Source organism: Phyllobates terribilis, unplaced genomic scaffold (genome assembly GCF_046119375.1).
Source record: "Phyllobates terribilis strain yellow unplaced genomic scaffold, ASM4611937v1 Scaffold_9__5_contigs__length_417890890, whole genome shotgun sequence".
Lineage (NCBI taxonomy): Eukaryota > Metazoa > Chordata > Amphibia > Anura > Dendrobatidae > Phyllobates > Phyllobates terribilis.
Genome location: NW_027362769.1, coordinates 371,021,825 through 371,041,253, shown reverse-complemented (window position 1 = coordinate 371,041,253; position 19,429 = coordinate 371,021,825). Strand labels below are relative to the sequence as shown.

The window sequence follows — 19,429 nt, the reverse complement described above, 5'->3', positions numbered from 1 at the left end:
ACAACTCCTTTAAGAATAGACTGAGATAATAGATCATCAATGACACATAACAAATATAATGGGAAATGGTATCTTGTTTAGTGTTTTATATGATATCCATCATGGCTCTGGTTATTAATATAAAGTCTAAGTAACCTGTTAGATATACTGAACCAGGCAAAGCTTTAGAAAAACAGTTTTAAGGTAATTGCCTCATAGTCACAGCAAGGAGTAGGTTATAAGACAAATCAGAAAATTGCCTGTGTTTATCCAACCATATGTTTGCGCCAATGCCATGACTTCCCAATATGCGACCATACGGCTCCTCTGCTCTGCATGTACCTGTCAGGGAGCATGTGAGATGTTCTCCACCTGATAGCACTGACTCCTGAACGTTTCTCTAGACATGAGTGGTATAATATGAGCCTGTCCTACACTGTCACACAATTATACCTCAGTCTGCTGTCCGATGTCTCTCCCGAATCCTCCGTAGTCATGAATGTTCGACTAAGCATTCATCTGTTCTCTATGGGGACAGAGAAGAAAAATTATCCCATATCATCAATCAGTGCCCAATCAACCTGGGCAAATACAACCTTAAAATGAACTTGTCAGCTACAAAAAAACACTATTTACCTGCGGATATAGTGTTAATCTGTGGGTAAATAACATTTAACTCATGTTGGGCTTTTTTACAGGAAGAGCGGCTGCAGGGAGAAATTGAAGTTATATTTTCTCTGTAGCTGCTTTCTTCCAGTCATTGAGGCGGTGCAGGGAGCTGTAACCGTCACTGCTCAGAGAGAGATGACTGCTACAACTGTCTATTTCCCCTGAAGACTGAAAGCGAGCGGCTGCAAGGAGAATACAACTGATTGATAATATAGGTAGTTGATTGGGGCTTATTAACTTTCTTTTGGTGTAGCAATGATGGTTTGTTTCCATTCGCTCATGCATTTTTTATTATTGCAGACCATTTTTTATTTACACAAGAGATGCGCTGCCAACAGCGATAATTTTTATTCTTTATAAAATATGCAATCAATGATAAACTCTTTTTTTTTTACGTTTGATGTTTGCACTGAGCAATGATCGGGAAGGAACATTGGTACAATTGATTCTTTGTGCAATCATCAGATCGTGTAAATGACACTTTCAATCAGTTATTCATAGAATGTTGCTACATGCCTTACACATTGTATGGATTTTTTTACTTTTTCTTTACATTTTAATATCTGAATATAATTTTTAAGTTTATTTTGTTCAAAAATAAATCAGTTTTATTCTTGGCAGATGACTATACCAGCACGTCTGAAGGACATCTGATATATCCAGATTTTAAAGCAGATGATTGTAGCGTCACACAAGATACATATGAAGAGCATGGCTATACCACAGGTATACCCTCAGCCCTTCATAGCAAAGAACTATATTCTAATTCGTCACAGACTGTTAAGCAAAGTAAAAGCCACAGAACTGTGAAGGATCAAAGAGTGCCCACAAGGAAGAAGCCTACTTCATGCTCAGAACGTGAGAAATGTTTTACAGATAAATCAAAACTTGCTGAACATAGTAGAATTCTCACAGTAGAGAAGCTATTTTCATGTTCAGAATGTGGGAAATGTTTTGCTTACAAATCAAGACTTGTTCTACATGAGAGATCCCACACTCGAGAGAAGCCATTTTTATGTTCAGAATGTGGGAAATGTTTTATTGACAAATCTCATCTTAATACGCATGAGAGACTTCACACAGGAGAGAAGCCATTTTCATGTTCAGAATGTGGGAAATGTTTTGCTCAGAAATCAATTCTTGTCACACATGAGAGACTTCACACAGGAGAGAAGCCATTTTCATGCTCAGAATGTGAGAAATGTTTTATTAAGAAATCTCATCTTATTATACATGAAAGAATTCACACAGGGGTGCAGCCATTTTCATGTTCAGAATGCGGGAAATGTTTTACAGATAAATCAATTCTTGTTATACATCAGAGAACACACACAGGAGAGAAGCCATTTGCATGTTCAGAATGTGAGAAATGTTTTACATATAAATCAAATCTCGTTACACATCAGAGAATTCACACAGGAGAGAAGCCATATTCATGCTCAGAATGTGCGAAATGTTTTACTAAGAAAAATAATCTTGTTATACATGAGAAAATTCACACAGGAGAGAAGCCATTTTTATGTTCAGAATGTGGAAAATGTTTTACATATAATTCATATCTTGCTACACATCAGAAAATTCACACAGGAGAGAAGCCATATTCATGCTCAGAATGTGGGAAATGTTTTACAAATAAATCAAACCTTGTTACTCATAAGCGTATTCACACAGGAGAGAAGCTATTTTCATGCTCAGAATGTGAGAAATGTTTTACAGAAAAATCTTCTCTTATTACACATCAGAGAAATCACACAGGAGAGAAGCCATATTCATGTTCAGAATGTGGGAAATGTTTTATTAAAAAATCTATTCTTACTATACATGAGCAAATTCACACAGGAGAGAAGCCATTTTCATGTTCAGAATGTGGGAAATGTTTTACAGATAAATCATCTCTGGTTACCCATGAGAGAAATCACACAGGAGAGAAGCCATATTCATGTTCAGAATGTGGGAAATGTTTTATTAAAAAATCTATTCTTACTATACATGAGCAAATTCACACAGGAGAGAAACCATTTTCATGCTCAGAATGTGGGAAATTTTTCACAGATAAATCATCTCTCGTTACACATCACAGAATTCACACAGGAGAGAAGCCATTTTCATGTTCAGAATGTGGGAAATGTTTTACTAAGAAATCACAACTGGTAAGACATGAGATAATTCACACAGGAGAGAAGCCATTTTCATGTTCAGAATGTGGGAAATTTTTCACAGATAAATCATCTCTTGTTATACATCACAGAATTCACACAGGAGAGAAGCTATTTTCATGTTCAGAATGTGGGAAATGTTTTACTAAGAAATCACATCTGGTAAGACATGAGATAATTCACACAGGAGAGAAGCCATTTTCATGTTCAGAATGTGGGAAATTTTTCACAGATAAATCATCTCTTGTTACACATCACAGAATTCACACAGGAGAGAAGCCATTTTCATGTTCAGAATGTGGGAAATGTTTTACTAAAAAATCACAACTTGTTAGACATCAGAGAATTCACAGTGAGAAGAAGACACTTTAACCCCTTAGTGAACAAGCCAAATTTTTCAAATCTGACTTATCACTTTATTTTGTGGTAATAACGATGGAATTTTTCAACATATCCCAGTTAACTGAGATTTTTTTTCCTGACACGTTGTACTTTATGTTAGTAAGAAATTTAAATCAATATGTTTTGCATTATTTATAGAAATTTAACAAAAAAATGAAAAATGTGAAATATTTAAAGTTTGAATGTTTATATCCACAAACCATATAGTTATACTACACAACCATTAATAAGTAACATTTACTTTCTGTCTACTATGTCAGCATAATTCTTTACTTTGTTAGAAGGGTTAAAAGTTTAGCAGAAAGTTTTCATTGTTTTTAAAGCGTATCTCTTTAGGAAACTATTCATTTGTGAAGTGATTTTGAGGGGTCCGTATTATGGAAATTGCCCTGAAGAAATATTATTTTAAAAATGGCACCCCAAAAGTATACAAAACACCTTTAAGGAAGTTTGTTAACACTTCAGGTGCTTCATAAGAAATAACATACAACGGAATTAATGGAATGAAAAATTATGGAGCTATCGTACTGTGGGGGCCATCATAAGGTGTTGGTGAGCTGTAGGGGACACCATCATACCGTGTGTGTGGGGCTGTGGGTATCACCATCATACTTTGTGTGGGGGAGTCATCACTTTCTTTGTGGAAGGCTGTAGGAACTACATTCATACTGTGTGGGAATCTCCATCAAATTTGTGGGGGCCAGTATCATAGTGTGTGAGGGGGCTGTAGAGGTCACCATCATACTGTATGTGGGAGGCTGTGGGGTTTATGTCAACATATTTTGAGCCATAAAGTTTTCTTTTTTATGGTCTATGGAGCTGTGTGAGGGCTTTTTTTGTGCCCTGAGCTGATGTTTTCATTGATACAATTTTGGGGTAGATACAATGTTTTCATCGCTTATTGTATTTTCTCCCTTTGCGGTGTTGCGTAAGCCGAAAAATGGAAATGCTGGCATTTTGATTATTTTCTCATTATGGCATTTGCAGATGGAGATTTTGATAGATCAGACTTTTATGGATGAGGAGATACCAGATGTGTATTATTTTTATTTTTCTATTCTTAATAGAGGAAAAGAGGAGTTATTAACATTTTATATATATTTTTATTATAATATGTTTGAAGACATTTTTTTACATTTTTTACTTTATTTTGTAGTCCCGTTAGGGTAATGAACTTGCCATCAGTCTGTCACTTGTACTACAGGATTGCTGTGTATAGCAAAAATCATGGTCCCCTATGAATGACAGCTATGGGCTGGCTTTCTTAGGGTGCTGTCACACTGCCTTTAGGCACCCGTTCAGTGACCCTGTCTGAGCTTATGTCCGAACCCCTTGCAAAAACGAGATTCAGACATATACTCCCACGGGGTCATAGACTATAATGGTTCCAACAGAGCGACTGTGTGCTCTATCATGCATCATTTTTGGGCGGGTACGCTTACTGGAGGCGCCCCGTGATTGTTTAACAGTGGAGGTGAGGATGGCAATGGCTGTAAATACCGTTGTTGGAGAATGACAGCGAAATTCAACAGGTTAACAGCTGTGGGTGGAGCGCTGCTAAGTAACAGCCATCATCTGCCAGCAGATGTGGGCCCAGCTCCTTAGCCTGGAGCACCAGATTGTCCGACCGCATTGCTTCATCTGGTCATATATAAGACCCAGTGACGCGATGCTCGGCACACTCTCTGGAAGCAGTTCAGGGAGAGTTGATCTAGGAGGGAAAGCTTAGATTAGACCAGGCATAGATATAGGCAGTGTTTAATTGTTATTGCAGTACTTGTATACAGCTGCTTCACCATTAAAACTAAAAGTCATTTTCAGGGCTACATACTGTCCTCTTTCCAGTAAAACCGCTGTCACCTGCATTCAGTGATGAAGGGGGAATAGTTTTGGATTAGAGGCATATAATCAGGATTTATTGCCTTTATAGTCCTTCTTTAGGTATACTGCTGCCACCATTAAAACGAAAGTCCTCTTCAGGGCTACGTATTTTCTTTTCCCTATTAATGCCGAAAAGTTTGCAGGGATATATTATATACCTAATTTAAAATGCGCAAGGCGTGCAGTAAGGGACAAGGAAGTGGACATGCTGCTGATGGTGCACGGAGAGGTCGAGGTTGTGGGCCAGCTGAAACTGCCTGTTGTGGGAGCACAAGAAACACGCTCATCCACGAAACCTAGCTTCCTGTCCCACTTTGGAGGGCAGCGCAGGACACCACTCTTGAAGCCAGAACAGTGTGAACAGATGGTCGATTGGATAGCAGATAATGCTTCCAGTATGTTTCCCAGCACCACCCTGTCTTCCACATGGTCAAGTCTCACTAGCCAAGAGTCTGGACCACATAATCCTCACCCGGATCCTCCTTCCTTCCACAATGGTGAGTCCCAGGAGACAAGTGATCCCACACACACTCTGACGAGCTCTTTTTGTTAGAACCCTCCTGTTAGTTTTTGCTATCTTGTGTTTTGCGGTCACGTGACCAGCTGCCTATATATTCCAGCTCCACCCTTCTGGCTTTGCTGGACTTCAGTGTTGTTTTGACTGTCTCTCTAGCCAGGTGCTTCGGTGCCTATCTCTGTCAGCACTTGGTCCTCTGGGACTTTTTGTCCTTTTTGCTCTGCAACAACTTCTGTTTAGGAGGTGTCCCATTTTTGTCCCAGTCCTTAGTTGTTTTAGGGACCCCTCCCTTAATTCTATAGGTCTCCGTTCAGACTAGCCGAGGACGAAGGTGGGTCTGTTCACAAGGAACAGGCAGCCCGCTACATCGTAGGGATTCAGCTTAGTCTTACTGTAGGGACAGCTTTCCCTTATCTGTCCTTAGTTTATGCTGCAGATCATAACACTTTTCATATCCATTTATTGATTCTGTCCTCTCGCTCTGCACGTTTCAAGAGGGACATAAGGAGATGGTGGTAGTGATGCCCAGATATTTGAGCAGCCACAGTCAGTACAAGGAACACAAGCAGAAATATGCAGCCACCCACAGGCCCAAACAAATTAAATCAATTTTCACTAGACCTTGCACTTAGTGCATAGGCTTTAGCAGTGTAGGAGTCTCACTCTTTTTAAAATTTGAAAAAAATATATTCTAAGGCCATCCTCTATGTGTCTTTTAGGGTGTATTGCAGTCCCTTCTTTAAATTTTTGCTTGACCTTGTACTTAGTGCATTCACTTTACCATTCTAGGAGTTCCACTCCTTAATAATGGGAAAAAAGGTTTTCTGAGGCCCTCATCTACATGTCTTCCAAGGTGTATTGGAGTCCCTCCTTCAAATTTTTGGCAGCCCTTGCACTTAATAATAATAATAATATTTTTTTATTTTTATAGCGCCAACATATTCCGCAGCACTTTACAATTTTAGAGGGAACTTATACAGACAATACAGAATAAGCATATCTCATATCGAAAGGAGTGAGGGCCCTGCTCGTAAGCTTACAGTCTATGAGGAAATGGGGAAGACACAAAAGGTAGAATGTACATATATTGTATAATGCAGCCTTGATATACTAAATAGGATAAATAATAATACATGGACTGGTCGCCAGCCAGTATGTGTACAGTCCTGACCGAGGCTATTAAGTGCATGGATGGTATGAATCTGAAATTGAAGAAGATTTTAATATGCGGGAAAACTGGGACGGACAGATAGTGTGTGGAGGCGATACGCCAGTCTAAAGAAATGGGTTTTTAGGGTCTGCTTGAAACTGTGGGTATTGGGAATTAATCGAACTGTCCTGGGTAGTGCATTCCAAAGAATTGGCGCAGCACGCGAGAAATCTTGGAGACGGGAGTGGGAAGTTTGGATTATGGAGGATTTTAGTTTTAAGTCATTGGAACGCAAAACAGGAGACCCCTTGGCTGCAGCCGCAAATAGTCGTGACATAAGCGGAACCAAGAGCCTGCTGCAGCCGGGGGTCACATGCTGCGTGTGCGCGGTGACCCGAGTATAAACCCAGACCTATAATTTTTCAACCAAAAAAAAGGGAAAATTTATTGACTTGAGTATAAGCCTAGGGTGGGAAATGCAGCAGCTAAATTTCCATATTCTGGTATGTAAGATGCCGCTATGAAGATTTAAGAATAATACAGCATGAGACGGGGCATTAACATGCATGAAAATGATCTTGCTGCAGAATGCACGGTTCTTCTTCTTGAACCATGGCAGGAAGTGCTGTTTGAGAAACTCAACTTACATTATGGAGTTCATCTTTACCCCTTCACGGATCCTAAAAGGGCCGACAATCTCTCTCCCCATGATTCCAGCCCAAAACATTACTCCACCTCCTCCTTGTTGGCGCCGTAGCCGTGTTTGCATGGGGTGTCCATCAACCAGCCATCCTCCACTCCATCCATCTGGACCATCGAGATCATTTCATGCATGATAATGCCCCGTCTCATGCTGCACATAACACATCTGCATCTCTGGCTGCTGTGGGCATAAAAGGGGACAAAGTTATGGTGTGGCCCCCATGCTCCCCTGACCTCAACCCCATTGAGAACCTCTGGAGCATCATCAAAAGGAGTGTCTATGATGGCGGGAGGCAGTTCACATCTAAGCAACAGCTCTGGGAGGGTATTCTGTCCTCATGCAAAACAATTAAAGCAGAAACCATCCAAAACCTGACAAATTCAATGAATGAGAGAGTTCAGAAGCTCCTTTCGAACAAGGGGTCCTATGTGCAAATGTAACATCACCTAGAATAAAGTTTTGAGTTGAAAACTGTTTGATTTCAGTTTGTAATAACCTGCTAATGCTTATAATTTAAAAAATGACCATTTTTTGTTCTTTATTAAAATGAAAAGGTTGAAAACTCTGCTGTGCATAATAATTTGGAACATGCATTTTGAGTGCAGTTTGAGTGTTTTATTTTTTTTTAAATATACTGTTATCATAGGCAGTTTGTACAAAAACCTTTCAATTGTACTCTAATAGTTATTTGACTGGAAAATTACAATGACTGCAATTCATATAGGTAATTTGGGAAAATCTGAGAAAATATTATTTGCATAATAATTTGGAACACAGTGTAGATTCCGCAGCAACATTACGATTGCTCCAACTTTAAGTTGTAGTCTGTGGGATGGCATTCCTGATGCTGTAACACTATTTAAAAATTCAACTGGATAATGCTCTCGTTCATCTTCATTGTCTACATCCACTGAATCATCACTTTTGTACAATTTATAGTCTCCAGGCATTCTATCCATCACACGGGAATTTAGCAGAGCTACATCATCGTTCTTGGGACAGAGAATTGCATAGGAAGAGGCCCTCTCAACACTGCTTTGGTCGTTCACATCAATTTCAACACGTTGTCCAAAAACATCACTTACAATGCAGTCAGTGCACAACATGTCTTCTGGTATTTCAATAATGTCTTCTCCAAGGTTATATTCATTGCTAAGTTCACCATTACCAAGTCTAAGAAGCCAGTTGCTGTACTCTGGGTCAGAAGATCGCATGTTGTTAATTAGTTGGAGTTTATTAAACTCTTTCCAAAGGTCAGAAATTTTTAAGGTAGACTCGATAATATTTTTTCTTGTTCCATAACTGGAAGGCATTGTCTAAAATCTCCACCAATGACAAAAACTTTACCTCCAAAAGGAATTTCATTTTTTTTCAGCAACATTTGTAGTCATAACTTCACGCAGAAGTCTGTCAATTAAGCTCAAAGCATATTTGGGTGCCATGGTGCACTCATCAAGTATGAAAAGATTTGCACTGTTTAACTGTCTTCCTGCAAATGTGTCTTGTTTGATTCTGGAAACGGAGATTTCATTGACTGGAACTGCTATCCCAAAGAGTGAATGCATAGTGCGACCTCCTCGTAAAAGGTTTGCTGCAATACCTGTTGTAGCCGATGGCAATACAACTTTTCCCAACCCTCTAACGTGATGCATTAAAACTTCATAGAGGTATGTTTTACCGCTGCCTCCAGGACCGTCAATAAAGAAACATTTTGGCGTTGGATCGGCTTGGTTTTCTACAGCGCTCACAATAGTGTCATATGCAATCCGTTGTTGTTCATTTAAGGCCTTTTTTTTCTCTGTTGCCAACAATAATTCATAAGCTTCGTCATACTCTTGAATTTGTGGAACTTGACTTGCAGGCTGTGGCAAATTAAAGTCTGAGAACGTTTTTCCATGCAGTAGTAAGACATTTTGGACATCTTGCATGGCATAAGATTCGCAATTGTGACAATTTCCACTTCTGTTGTGAAGACGTAAGCAGTAATCCTCAATTATATGTTCTTTGAAATTTGTCCAAAGTTGAGCCGGATTTGTAGGCGATCCAAAGACACAAATGTAGGCAAACAAGTCGCGAAGTTTCTTAGGCATATGTAGGGTAACGGCGTCTTCTAAAGTAAGTGTCCACACAGTACCATCCAATAGAAGTCCTAAAGCCAAAGCTGCAGCTTTAAATGTATCGTGCAATACTCCGTTAACTGTTTTCAAATCGTCGTAACTTCTATCTCCTTTGACATGCAGTAGTAACAACCGAAGGCAATATCTCTCTTGATCCTTGACACTAACAGTATACATGCGTCCAATTATTCTGCTAAGTCCTCATTGTCTTGGATTCCAAGTTTTATTCCAAACGTAATGCTCTGGAATCTCTTGATACAAATACTGCCTTGCGTTTTCGTCACGTTGGTTCAGCAAAAACCATTCCATTAATGTTGACGTTGTGCTTAAAGTTTTTGAGACATCTTCGACTTGAGCATTTTCAAAGAAATAAAGCTGCTGTTGATTTGGTAAATTAATAGCTAAATGTATAATGGCATGGGACTGTGAATGCATTGGAAACGCAAATATCCTCCAAGCAGATTCTGGAGCACTCACATATCTTGAGTCCACAAAACGTGATGATTCATCGTGATTGACTGTTTTCTGTTATATTTCGACGTTAGCTTTGTCATGCCCCTTGTAGATGTACTTGAAAAGATATTTTACACTTTTTATTGAAGCACAGATTTCAACGTTGATGTGACAGTTGTAGCGTTTTAATAAGTACGGGTTGTATGGAACTATTCATGAGTTATTTATAATTTTTTTGTTGCGTACAATGTTATCAATGTGTTGTCGCCGGTAGGATGGGTAGCCATCCAAATCTTTAACAGTGTGCTGTTTCAACTGCTTTGGAAACCCTTTTGTACACTTTCCGTTTTGCATGCATGGACTTTTTGGATTTGTTACACCGCATGGGCCATGAACCATATTACCGATTACAATATTATACAATTCAGGATACTTTTCTTGGTTAGGAATTTCAGCCCACACTATGTTGTCAATTTCTTCTTCCGTGCGAAACTTGGAATCCGCGTCGAAGATAATTAGTATATGTGCATGTGGAAGACCTCGTTTCTGAAACTCTATGACATGTACCATTGCTACGACTGTTCCAAAAAGCCCATTTTTACGTGTTCAGTAAACGTGACCGAAGTACATCACACACTGTGACTCACAAAACATGTTCAGTACGTTATGGGCAGTTGGTGAGTGACATGATCACATGGGCGGAGTTAGCCCTGCTATCTCCCGACGGTGGCATACTTATTTGAAATCCGGCGCCAATTGGCTGGAGAGCGTGTTTAAATTTGGCGACAAAATCGCTAATTGGTCGCTGGCGGCGGCCGCGACCAATTAGCAGAGCGGTGTTTAAATTTGGCGCCAATATCGCTGATTGGTCGCGGCCGGCGGCTAGGGCCGCTGATCTCCCGACGGCAAGTGTGAAGGGAGGACCGGGGAGCGAGGCCGCCGGTCGGGGTACTTCTGCTGCGAGCAGCCGGGAGATGACCGCCTAGCACCGCTCATCTCTTGGCTGCGTCGCCGCTGACCTCCCGACGGTCGGCCTGCGTGTTTAAAATCCGGCGCCAATTCGCGGCCGTGCTGCGGCCGTCGCTGATTGATTGCGGCTGGCTGGGCGCGATCAATCAGAGAAGCGGGTTTTAAATGTCGCGACAATATCGCTGCTTTGTCGCGGGCGCGACCAATCAGCCGAGCGATCTTTAAATTTGGCGCCAATATCGCTGATTGGTCGCGGCCGGCGTGTTGGTGAGCACCGGGGAGCGGCGCTGCCTCAGCCGGTCATCTCCCGGCTGCATCGCTGCTAACCTCCATGCGGCTAGTGTGAAGGGAGGACCGGGGAGCGAGGCCGCCGGTAGGGGTACTTCTGCTGCAAGCAGCCGGGAGATGACCGGCTAGCACCGCTCATGTCCCGACAGTTTTGCCGCTAATCTCCCGACGGTGGAGAAGCGGGGTTTTAAATTTTGCGGCAATATCGCTGATTGGTCGCGGCCGGCGGCTGCGACCAATCAGCGACCCGTGTTAGTGAGCGCCGGGGAGCTGCGCTGCCTGAGTGGGTATTTCCGCTGTCAGCAGCCGGGAGATGAACGGCTACCGTCGGGAGATCAGCGGCTAGGGCAAGTGTGAAGGGAGGACCGGGGAGCGAGGCCGCCGGTCGGGGTACTTCTGCTGCGAGCAGCCGGGAGATGACCGCCTAGCACCGCTCATCTCCCGGCTGCATCGCCGCTGATCTCCCGACGGTGGCCAATTTGCGGCCGTGCTGCGGCAGTCGCTGATTGATCGCGGGCGGCTGGGCGCGACCAATCACAGAAGCGGGTTTTAAATTTCGCGGCAATATCACTGATTGGTCGCGGGCGGGACCAATCAGCCGAGCGAAGTTTAAATTTGGCGCCAATATCGCTGATTGGTCGCGGTCACGACCTATCAGCACAGCGGTGTTTAAATTTGGCGCCAAGGTCGCTGAATGGTCGCGGCTGGCGTCTGCGACCAATCAGCGAATCGTATTATTGAGGACCGGGGAGCGGCGCTGCCTGTGCGGGTACTTCCGCTGCGAGCGCCGGTCATCTCCCGGCTGCATCGCCGCTGACCTCCGTGCGGCAGATGAGCCGCTAACGGCCGCCATCTTTTTCTGAAATCCCGCGTCGCTGATTGCCCGCGGCCGGACCAATCAGCGACGCGGGATTTCCTGGACAGAAGGACAGACAGACATATAGATAGACAGACAGACACACGGGATAAGACGATTATATATAAGAGATGACACAACTTTTAGCTTTCCCTGAAACCTTCCTGGTTTCTCTTTTGGTCGCTGAGACAGGTGCAATAAAGGATCCCCTGTCCTAAAATAAATAGAATAGAATAGGGAATGCTGAGTATATAGGATTTTTAAGGGTTAAACCTGTAATCTAACCAACTCGCATATACCAGGACTTGCTCTGATGGGACATCCGGACGGGCAGAATCCTCCACAGCCCTCTCAGTTGCTCTATCAAAGCCCATCTGACAAAGGTATTGAATTTATACAACCTTGTTATAACACTGGCATCCCTGCATGCCTCTACTCTACCCTCCCGGCAGGGATGCCAACTTACCGCCCAGTCATGTCTCCTGCTCTGGCTCCTGTGTCCCATGGTCTGCGCACACCACACAGGTCTCCTGGAAGCACGCCTAGTGCTTCCTGAGTGCTTCCTCAGTGCGCGCATTTCTAATGTGTCCCCAGCCAATGGCTGGGAGACACTTAGTACTTAAGGCACCTCCAACTGTTGGGAGGTGCCTGAGCAACAATTGTAGTTAGTCAGTCTGCAAGCTGCTAACTTGTTATCAGGTCCCTGTACTAGTCAGGTTAAACACTGGCATCCCTGCATGCCTCTACTCTACCCTCCCGACATGGACGCCGACTTACCGCCCAGTCATGTCTCTCTTGCTCTGGCTCCTGTGTCCCATGGTCTGCACACACCACACAGGTCTCCTGGAAGCACACTTAGTGCTTCCTGAGTGCTTCCTCAGCGCGCACATTCCTAATGTGCTGGGAGACACTTAGTACATAAGGCACCTCCAACTTGCTATCAGGTCCCTGTACTAGTCAGGTTAAACTTGTTCTCCTTTCCAGTATCTGTCTTATCTGAGACAATCCTGAAATCGCTCCAGTGATAACTAAACCTGAAACCGCACCTGCGATGCCTGAATCCCAAAGCCGCTCCAGCGGTATCTGTGCCTGAAACCCATGCTGCCAGTTCTGTTTCCAGAGTCTTTCCCGTCTGAACAAGTGTCTACGTCAGTACCATCTGTATCTGGTCCTGCGCTGGACTCCCAAGTCCATTTCTGCTATTCTGACCTTTGGGGTCAGCTGCTGCAGAACCGGGGACTGCCCTAAGAGGGGTTCCTGGCGGCTACCTGAAACTCACGCATAACTCCACCATAAGGAGCTCTAGTGAATACTAGGTAGCTGCTTAGCCCTCCAAGGTAAGCCCGGCCCTTGGCGCAGAGGGTGTACGATCCACCAAAGTGACACTTGTCTTTTATAGCGGGGCCCCTGGTAAGTGATCCTTGATCTTCTGTGAGTTCCATAGTGGAACGCACGCCATCCTGCAGATCGCACACCTCCTCTCTATAAACCAGAAGTGAGTACCACGCACTCCATCCTGCAGATCACTTGCCTTCACTTTGCAAACTGGAAGTAAGTCTCACGCTGGAATGCACGTCCTGCCCGTGACCCGGAAGCCGCGCATGGAAGCCCGTGCAGGAGCCCAGAGCCCTACATTGGGGGGAAGCGGTCTGAAGACCAGTAGCCTCATCCCGCTCGACTGGTTCTGGCTGAGGGACCTCCCTTTGAGAGGTGTCGGCCGCAGACCTCTTGACAGGAGGAAGGAGCGGATAATTCCCCTCAGTTCATTCCTATGAAGGTAATCTTCGCGCATAAGTGCTTTCGCGTGTCCGTCCTCATATGGACAGGAAAAACACTAATTGGTGGGTGTAACGGGTCTGGGAGGCGGAACCTCTGAGCTACTATACAAGGGGGCGGTCCTTGTAAGGGAGCGGGTGGCGACCAGGCAGGCAGTCACAGCAGGTGACCGGGACAGTCTCTGGATGAACGGGCAGGAGATCACGGCAAGTGACCGGGGCAGTCTCTGGATGAACGGGCAGGAGGTCACGGCAAGTGACCGGGGCAGTCTCTGGATGAACGGGCAGAAGGTCACGGCAAGTGACCGGGGCAGTCTCTGGGTAAAGGGTTGGTACGACCTGTGGCGGCTGATGGTAGACGTGAGCTCCCAGGTGAGTAGGCGAGAGTCTCTGGATAAACAGGTGGTCACAGCATGTGACGGCGGAGCCTCCAGGAAGACCAACAGACAGGCAGCAGATGAGCGCTCCCAGGTGAGCGGGCAGAAGTCTCTGGACAGGCGGGTGGTCACAGCATGTGACGGCGAAGCCTCCAGGTAGGCTAGCAGACAGGCAGCAGATGAGCGCTCCCAGGTGAGCGGGCAGGAGTCTCTGGACAGGCAGGTGGTCACAGCACGTGACGGCGGAGCCTCCAGGTAGGCTAGCAGGCAGGTAGCAGATGTGCGCTCCCAGGTGAGCGGGCAAGCTGGTCCATAGACAGACTGACAGGAGTTGGAAGGCAGACCGTCGGACCTCAGGCAAGCAGGCAGGTAGCTGATGTGCGCTCCCAGGTGAGCGGGCAAGCTGGTCCTTAGACAGACTGACAGGAGTTGGAAGGCAGACCGTCGGACCTCAGGCTAGCAGGCAAGTAGCAGAATATCAGGCAGGAATAAGACAGCAAGCTGGCAGGAATCTGGCAGGTAACTGGCAACGGGACCTGAGGGCTGAAGCAGAGTAGTGAACAGTGCAACAACATTGCTCGGGCACCTCCATTTTGGAGGAGGTGCCTTATATATGAAGTCCTCCGGCCATTGGCCGGGGACTCCTTAGGACGGTGCGCGCGGCCCCTTTAAGAGGGAGGGAGCGCGCGCGCCCTAAGCACAGTGGCCGGGAAGGAGCGCGCGCTGCCAGCAGAGCGGGAGGAAGACGCCGGGCTCGGAGCAGAGAGGTGAGGGGAACAGCGTCCCTGCCTAGCAGAGGGCAGGGACGCCGGCGCTACAGTGGGGCCTTTTGATCTCATGTTTTTCCTGTCCCTATAGAGGATAAGAAGTACGATCTCCTATGTGCTGTCATGATGGACTCCTGGAAATACAATTACCAGTAGGACTAATTCCCTATATACAGCTCTAGCAAAAAATAAGAGACCACTGCAAAATTTACATTTTCTCTGCTTTTTCTCTTTATAGGTATATTTTTGAGTAAAATGTACATTGTTGTTTTATTCTATAAACTACTGACAACATGTCTCCGAAATTCAAAGCTAAAAATGTTGTATTTATTTGCAGCAAATGAGAAATTGTCAAAATAATAAAAAAGAAACAGAGAAGCTATAAAATTGACCTTCCTTTGAGCTAGTTGAGAATCTGGAGCATTACATTTGTTTGTTCTATGAAACTCTCAAAATGGCCAGAAAAAGAGAACTTTCATGGGAAACTCGACAGTCTATTCTTGTTCTTAGAAATGAAGGCTATTCCATGTGAGAAATTGCCAAGAAACTGAAGATTTCCTACAACGGTGTGTACTACTCCCTTCAGAGGAGAGCACAAACAGGCTCTAACCAGAGTAGAAAGAGAAGTGGGAGGCCCCGCTGCACAACTGAGCAACAAGACAAGGACATTAGAGTCTCTAGTTTGAGAAATCGACGCCTCACAGCTCCTCAACTGGCAGCTTCATTAAATAGTACACGCAAAACGCCAGTGTCAACGTCTACAGTGAAGAGGCGACTCCGGAATGCTGGCCTTCAGGGCAAAGTGGCAAAGAAAAAGCCATATCTGAGACTGGCTAATAAAAGGAAAAGATTAATATGGGCAAAAGAACACAGACATTGGACAGAGGAAGATTGGAAAAAAAATTTATGGACAGATGAATCAAAGTTTGAGGTGTTTGGATCACACAGAAGAACATTTGTGAGACGCAAAACAGCTGAAAAGATGCTGGAAGAGTGCCTGACGCCATCTGTCAAGCATGGTGGAGGTAATGTGATGTGGTCTGGGGTTGCTTTGGTGCTGGTAAAGTGGGTAATTTGTAAAGGTAAGTGGGATTTTTAATAAGGAAGGCTATCACTCCATTTTGCAACGCCATGACATACCCTGTGGACAGCGCTTGATTGGAGCCAATTTCATCCTACAACAGGACAATGACCCAAAGCACACCTCCAAATTATGCATGAACTATTTAGGGAAGAAGCAGGCAGCTGATATTCTATCTGTAATGGAGTGGCCAGCGCAGTCACCAGATCTCAACCCCATTGAGCTGTTGTGGGAGCAACTTGACCGTATGGTACGCAAAAAGTTCCCATCAAGCCAATCCAACTTGTGGAGGGGCTTCAGGAAGCATGGGGGGAAATGTCTCAAGATTCCCTCAGCAAATTAACAGCTAGAATGCCAAAGGTCTGCAATGCTGGAATTGCTGCAAAGGAGCATTCTGTGACCAAAGCAAAGTTTGAAGGAGAAATTGATTCTATCAAATAAAAATCATTATTTCTAACCTTGTCAATGTCTGGACTATATTTTCTAATCATTTTGTAACTCATTTGATAAATAAAAGTATGAGTTTTCATGGAAAACACAAAATTGTCTGCTATTAGTATGATAGCCCTTTATGCTACATTTGCATTATGTACGTGTTATTTATGCATAATCATTAATTATGGACTATAACCCCCACTTATATTCTCCTCCGAAATGACAGCTGAAGAATTGTTTTTTGCATAGATTAATGATATCGTGGATGGAAATTCTCCAGCAAGTTTACACTTGGCCTACTTTCTCTAACTCCTTTTTTAATTCTTCTCTATTTATGTTAGATACTATTCAATGACATTCTGAGCACATTGTGGACACCATGAATATTCAGTGCGGAGCCTTTTTTTACAAAATGACATTACTATGCTATTATGTTTTTATGAGTAGAGTCAAAGGCGAACATAGAAATCATGGGGACCCATAGCAGAAGTCCTAATTGAGCCACCCCCCCACAAAAAAAATATAATAATATTCATCGATATCACATAAAAGCATATCTCACAACTTTACTTTGCTCCTACTGAAGCCCCTTAGTGTTTCCATGCACTAAGATACCTGTTTCATGGTCTTCATAAAGTATGATGCCAACAAATGTGCCCCCCAAACACAATAAGATACTTCCAGAGTGAATTCGTCCACAGTACCCTCAACACGTACAGTGTTGAGACCTTACAGTACTCCCCCAAAGTATGATACCGTCACAGGGACCTAAAAACAGTATGATGGACCCCATTGTCCCTTACACACAATATGATGGCCCCCACACAGCCCTCTCTACAGTATAATCGCCTCTACTCAACCCTCCACACTTTATAATGACCTGCACACGATAAAATGGCCCCCACTAGCTCTACACACAGTATAATAGCCGCTGCACAACCCTTCTCACTATATAATGGCCCGCATATGACGCGCCCCCTGGGCCGTGGAGTACCCGGAGCCGGGCCTGTAGATGCTGGGGGTTGTAGTCACTGTGGCGGTGACCCGGTCCGTGACCCAGGTGGTCAATCCAAGGGTAGTGTAACATACCTGGCGGCGTCCTTGCATAGTGCTCCATCTCCCACTGTGCAAGAGCGCGCACTTGATCTCCAGTCCTGTCTGCTAGCCTGGCTTCCCTCCATGCTGTCTGCTTGCCTCTGTTTCTGCTGCTTAAGGGCGGCGCCCGATCACTTCCTGTTTCTTGTACCTGCTGCAGACACACCCCTTGTGCGTCCTCAGCCTATTGCTGTCTGTCACCTGGTATTTAACCCTGCTCCTCCCAAGAAACGCTGCCTGAGCATTGTGTTCTGTCAGTTGACTTCTGGTCACTGATATGCCAGGTCCCGTTTATGTTTCCTGCCTTCGGTATCAGTTCCCGTGTCTGAACTGTGTTCTGTCTGTATTATCTTCTAGCCTGTTGTCTTCTGCCTATCCTGGAGGCTGTATTTCCAGGCCTGTGTGTACACGCTCCTAGCCTGTTCATTCCGCCTTGTAGGGGCCGCATACCTAGACCCGCTCCTGTATCTTGCTGCTGTGTCTGTTCTTGTCTGAATACTCTCCTAGCCTGTTTCCTGTTTTTCTCTATGTCCGTATCTTCCCTTTTCCTGCAGAATCTGATCCCGTACCTATCTCCTACTCGTTGTCTCTGTACTCCCGTTTGTGAGTTTAGAGTCCACTCGCTACTTCATTGCAAGTATCCTGTGTGTACCTGGTTCTGCCTTTCCCTTCCAGTCTGTTCCATGTGAACAGAGCCCTGTCCCCTCTGCTCTGCCTTGCTTACCGCTTCGGCGGTTCTTGCCCACTCTGCCCTGTCCACCGTGTCTGCGGTTTCGCTTTGCTCAGCCCTGTCCACCGCGTCTGCGGTTCTGCTCTGCTCAGCCTTGTCTACCGACCTGCGGTTTCGCTTTACTCTGTTTACCGCATCTGCGACTCTGAATTTGTCTCCCAGTCTGTACTGGACCCTACCCAGCCTGCGCTCTAGTATACTCTCCTAGCCTGTTTTGTTTTTCTCTATGTCCGTACTTTCCCTTTTTCTGCAGAGTCTGAACTCGTACCTAACTCCTGCTCGTTGTCACTGTACTTCCGTTTGTGAGTTTGTGGTCCACTCGCTACTTCTCTGCAAGTACCCTGTGGGTATCTGGTTCTGCCTTTCCCTTCTAGTCTGTTCCGTGTGAACAGAGCCCTGTCTCTACCGCGTCTGCGGTTTTCGCTTTGCTCAGCTCTGTCCACCGCGTCTGCGGTTTTCGCTTTGCTCAGCTCTGTCCACCGCGTCTGCGGTTTTCTCTTTGCTCAGCTCTGTCCACCGCGTCTGCGGTTTTCGCTTTGCTCAGCTCTGTCCACCGCGTCTGCGGTTTTCGCTTTGCTCAGCTCTGTCCACCGCGTCTGCGGTTTCACTTTGCTCAGCTCTGTCCACCGCGTCTGCGGTTTTCGCTTTGCTCAGCTCTGTCCACCGCGTCTGCGGTTTTCGCTTTGCTCAGCTCTGTCCACCGCGTCTGCGGTTTTCGCTTTGCTCAGCTCTGTCCACCGCGTCTGCGGTTTTCGCTTTGCTCAGCTCTGTCCACCGCGTCTGCGGTTTTCGCTTTGCTCAGCTCTGTCCACCGCGTCTGCGGTTTTCGCTTTGCTCAGCTCTGTCCACCGCGTCTGCGGTTCTCGCTTTGCTCAGCTGTCCACCGCGTCTGCGGCTTTCGCTTTGTTCTGCCCTGTCCACCGCGTCTGCGGTTTCGAATTTGTCTCCCAGTCTGTACTGGACCCTACCCAGCCTGCGCTCTAGTCTGCCTGTTCCTGTATTCCCCGGTGTGGGTTAACAGCCGTGTCC

General features: G+C 45.1%; 1 protein-coding gene across 1 annotated transcript in view; it reads left to right on the top strand.

Annotated features, from left to right (window-relative positions):
- LOC141161410 (uncharacterized) overlaps positions 1-19,429 on the top strand; it is a 100,522-nt gene that overhangs the window by 6,003 nt on the left and 75,090 nt on the right. Inside the window, exons 3-4 of the mRNA XM_073646220.1 lie at positions 1,270-3,173; positions 7,553-7,566. Coding sequence (XP_073502321.1) covers positions 1,270-3,173; positions 7,553-7,566 — 1,918 coding nt within the window. The remainder of the gene's footprint in view (positions 1-1,269; positions 3,174-7,552; positions 7,567-19,429) is intronic.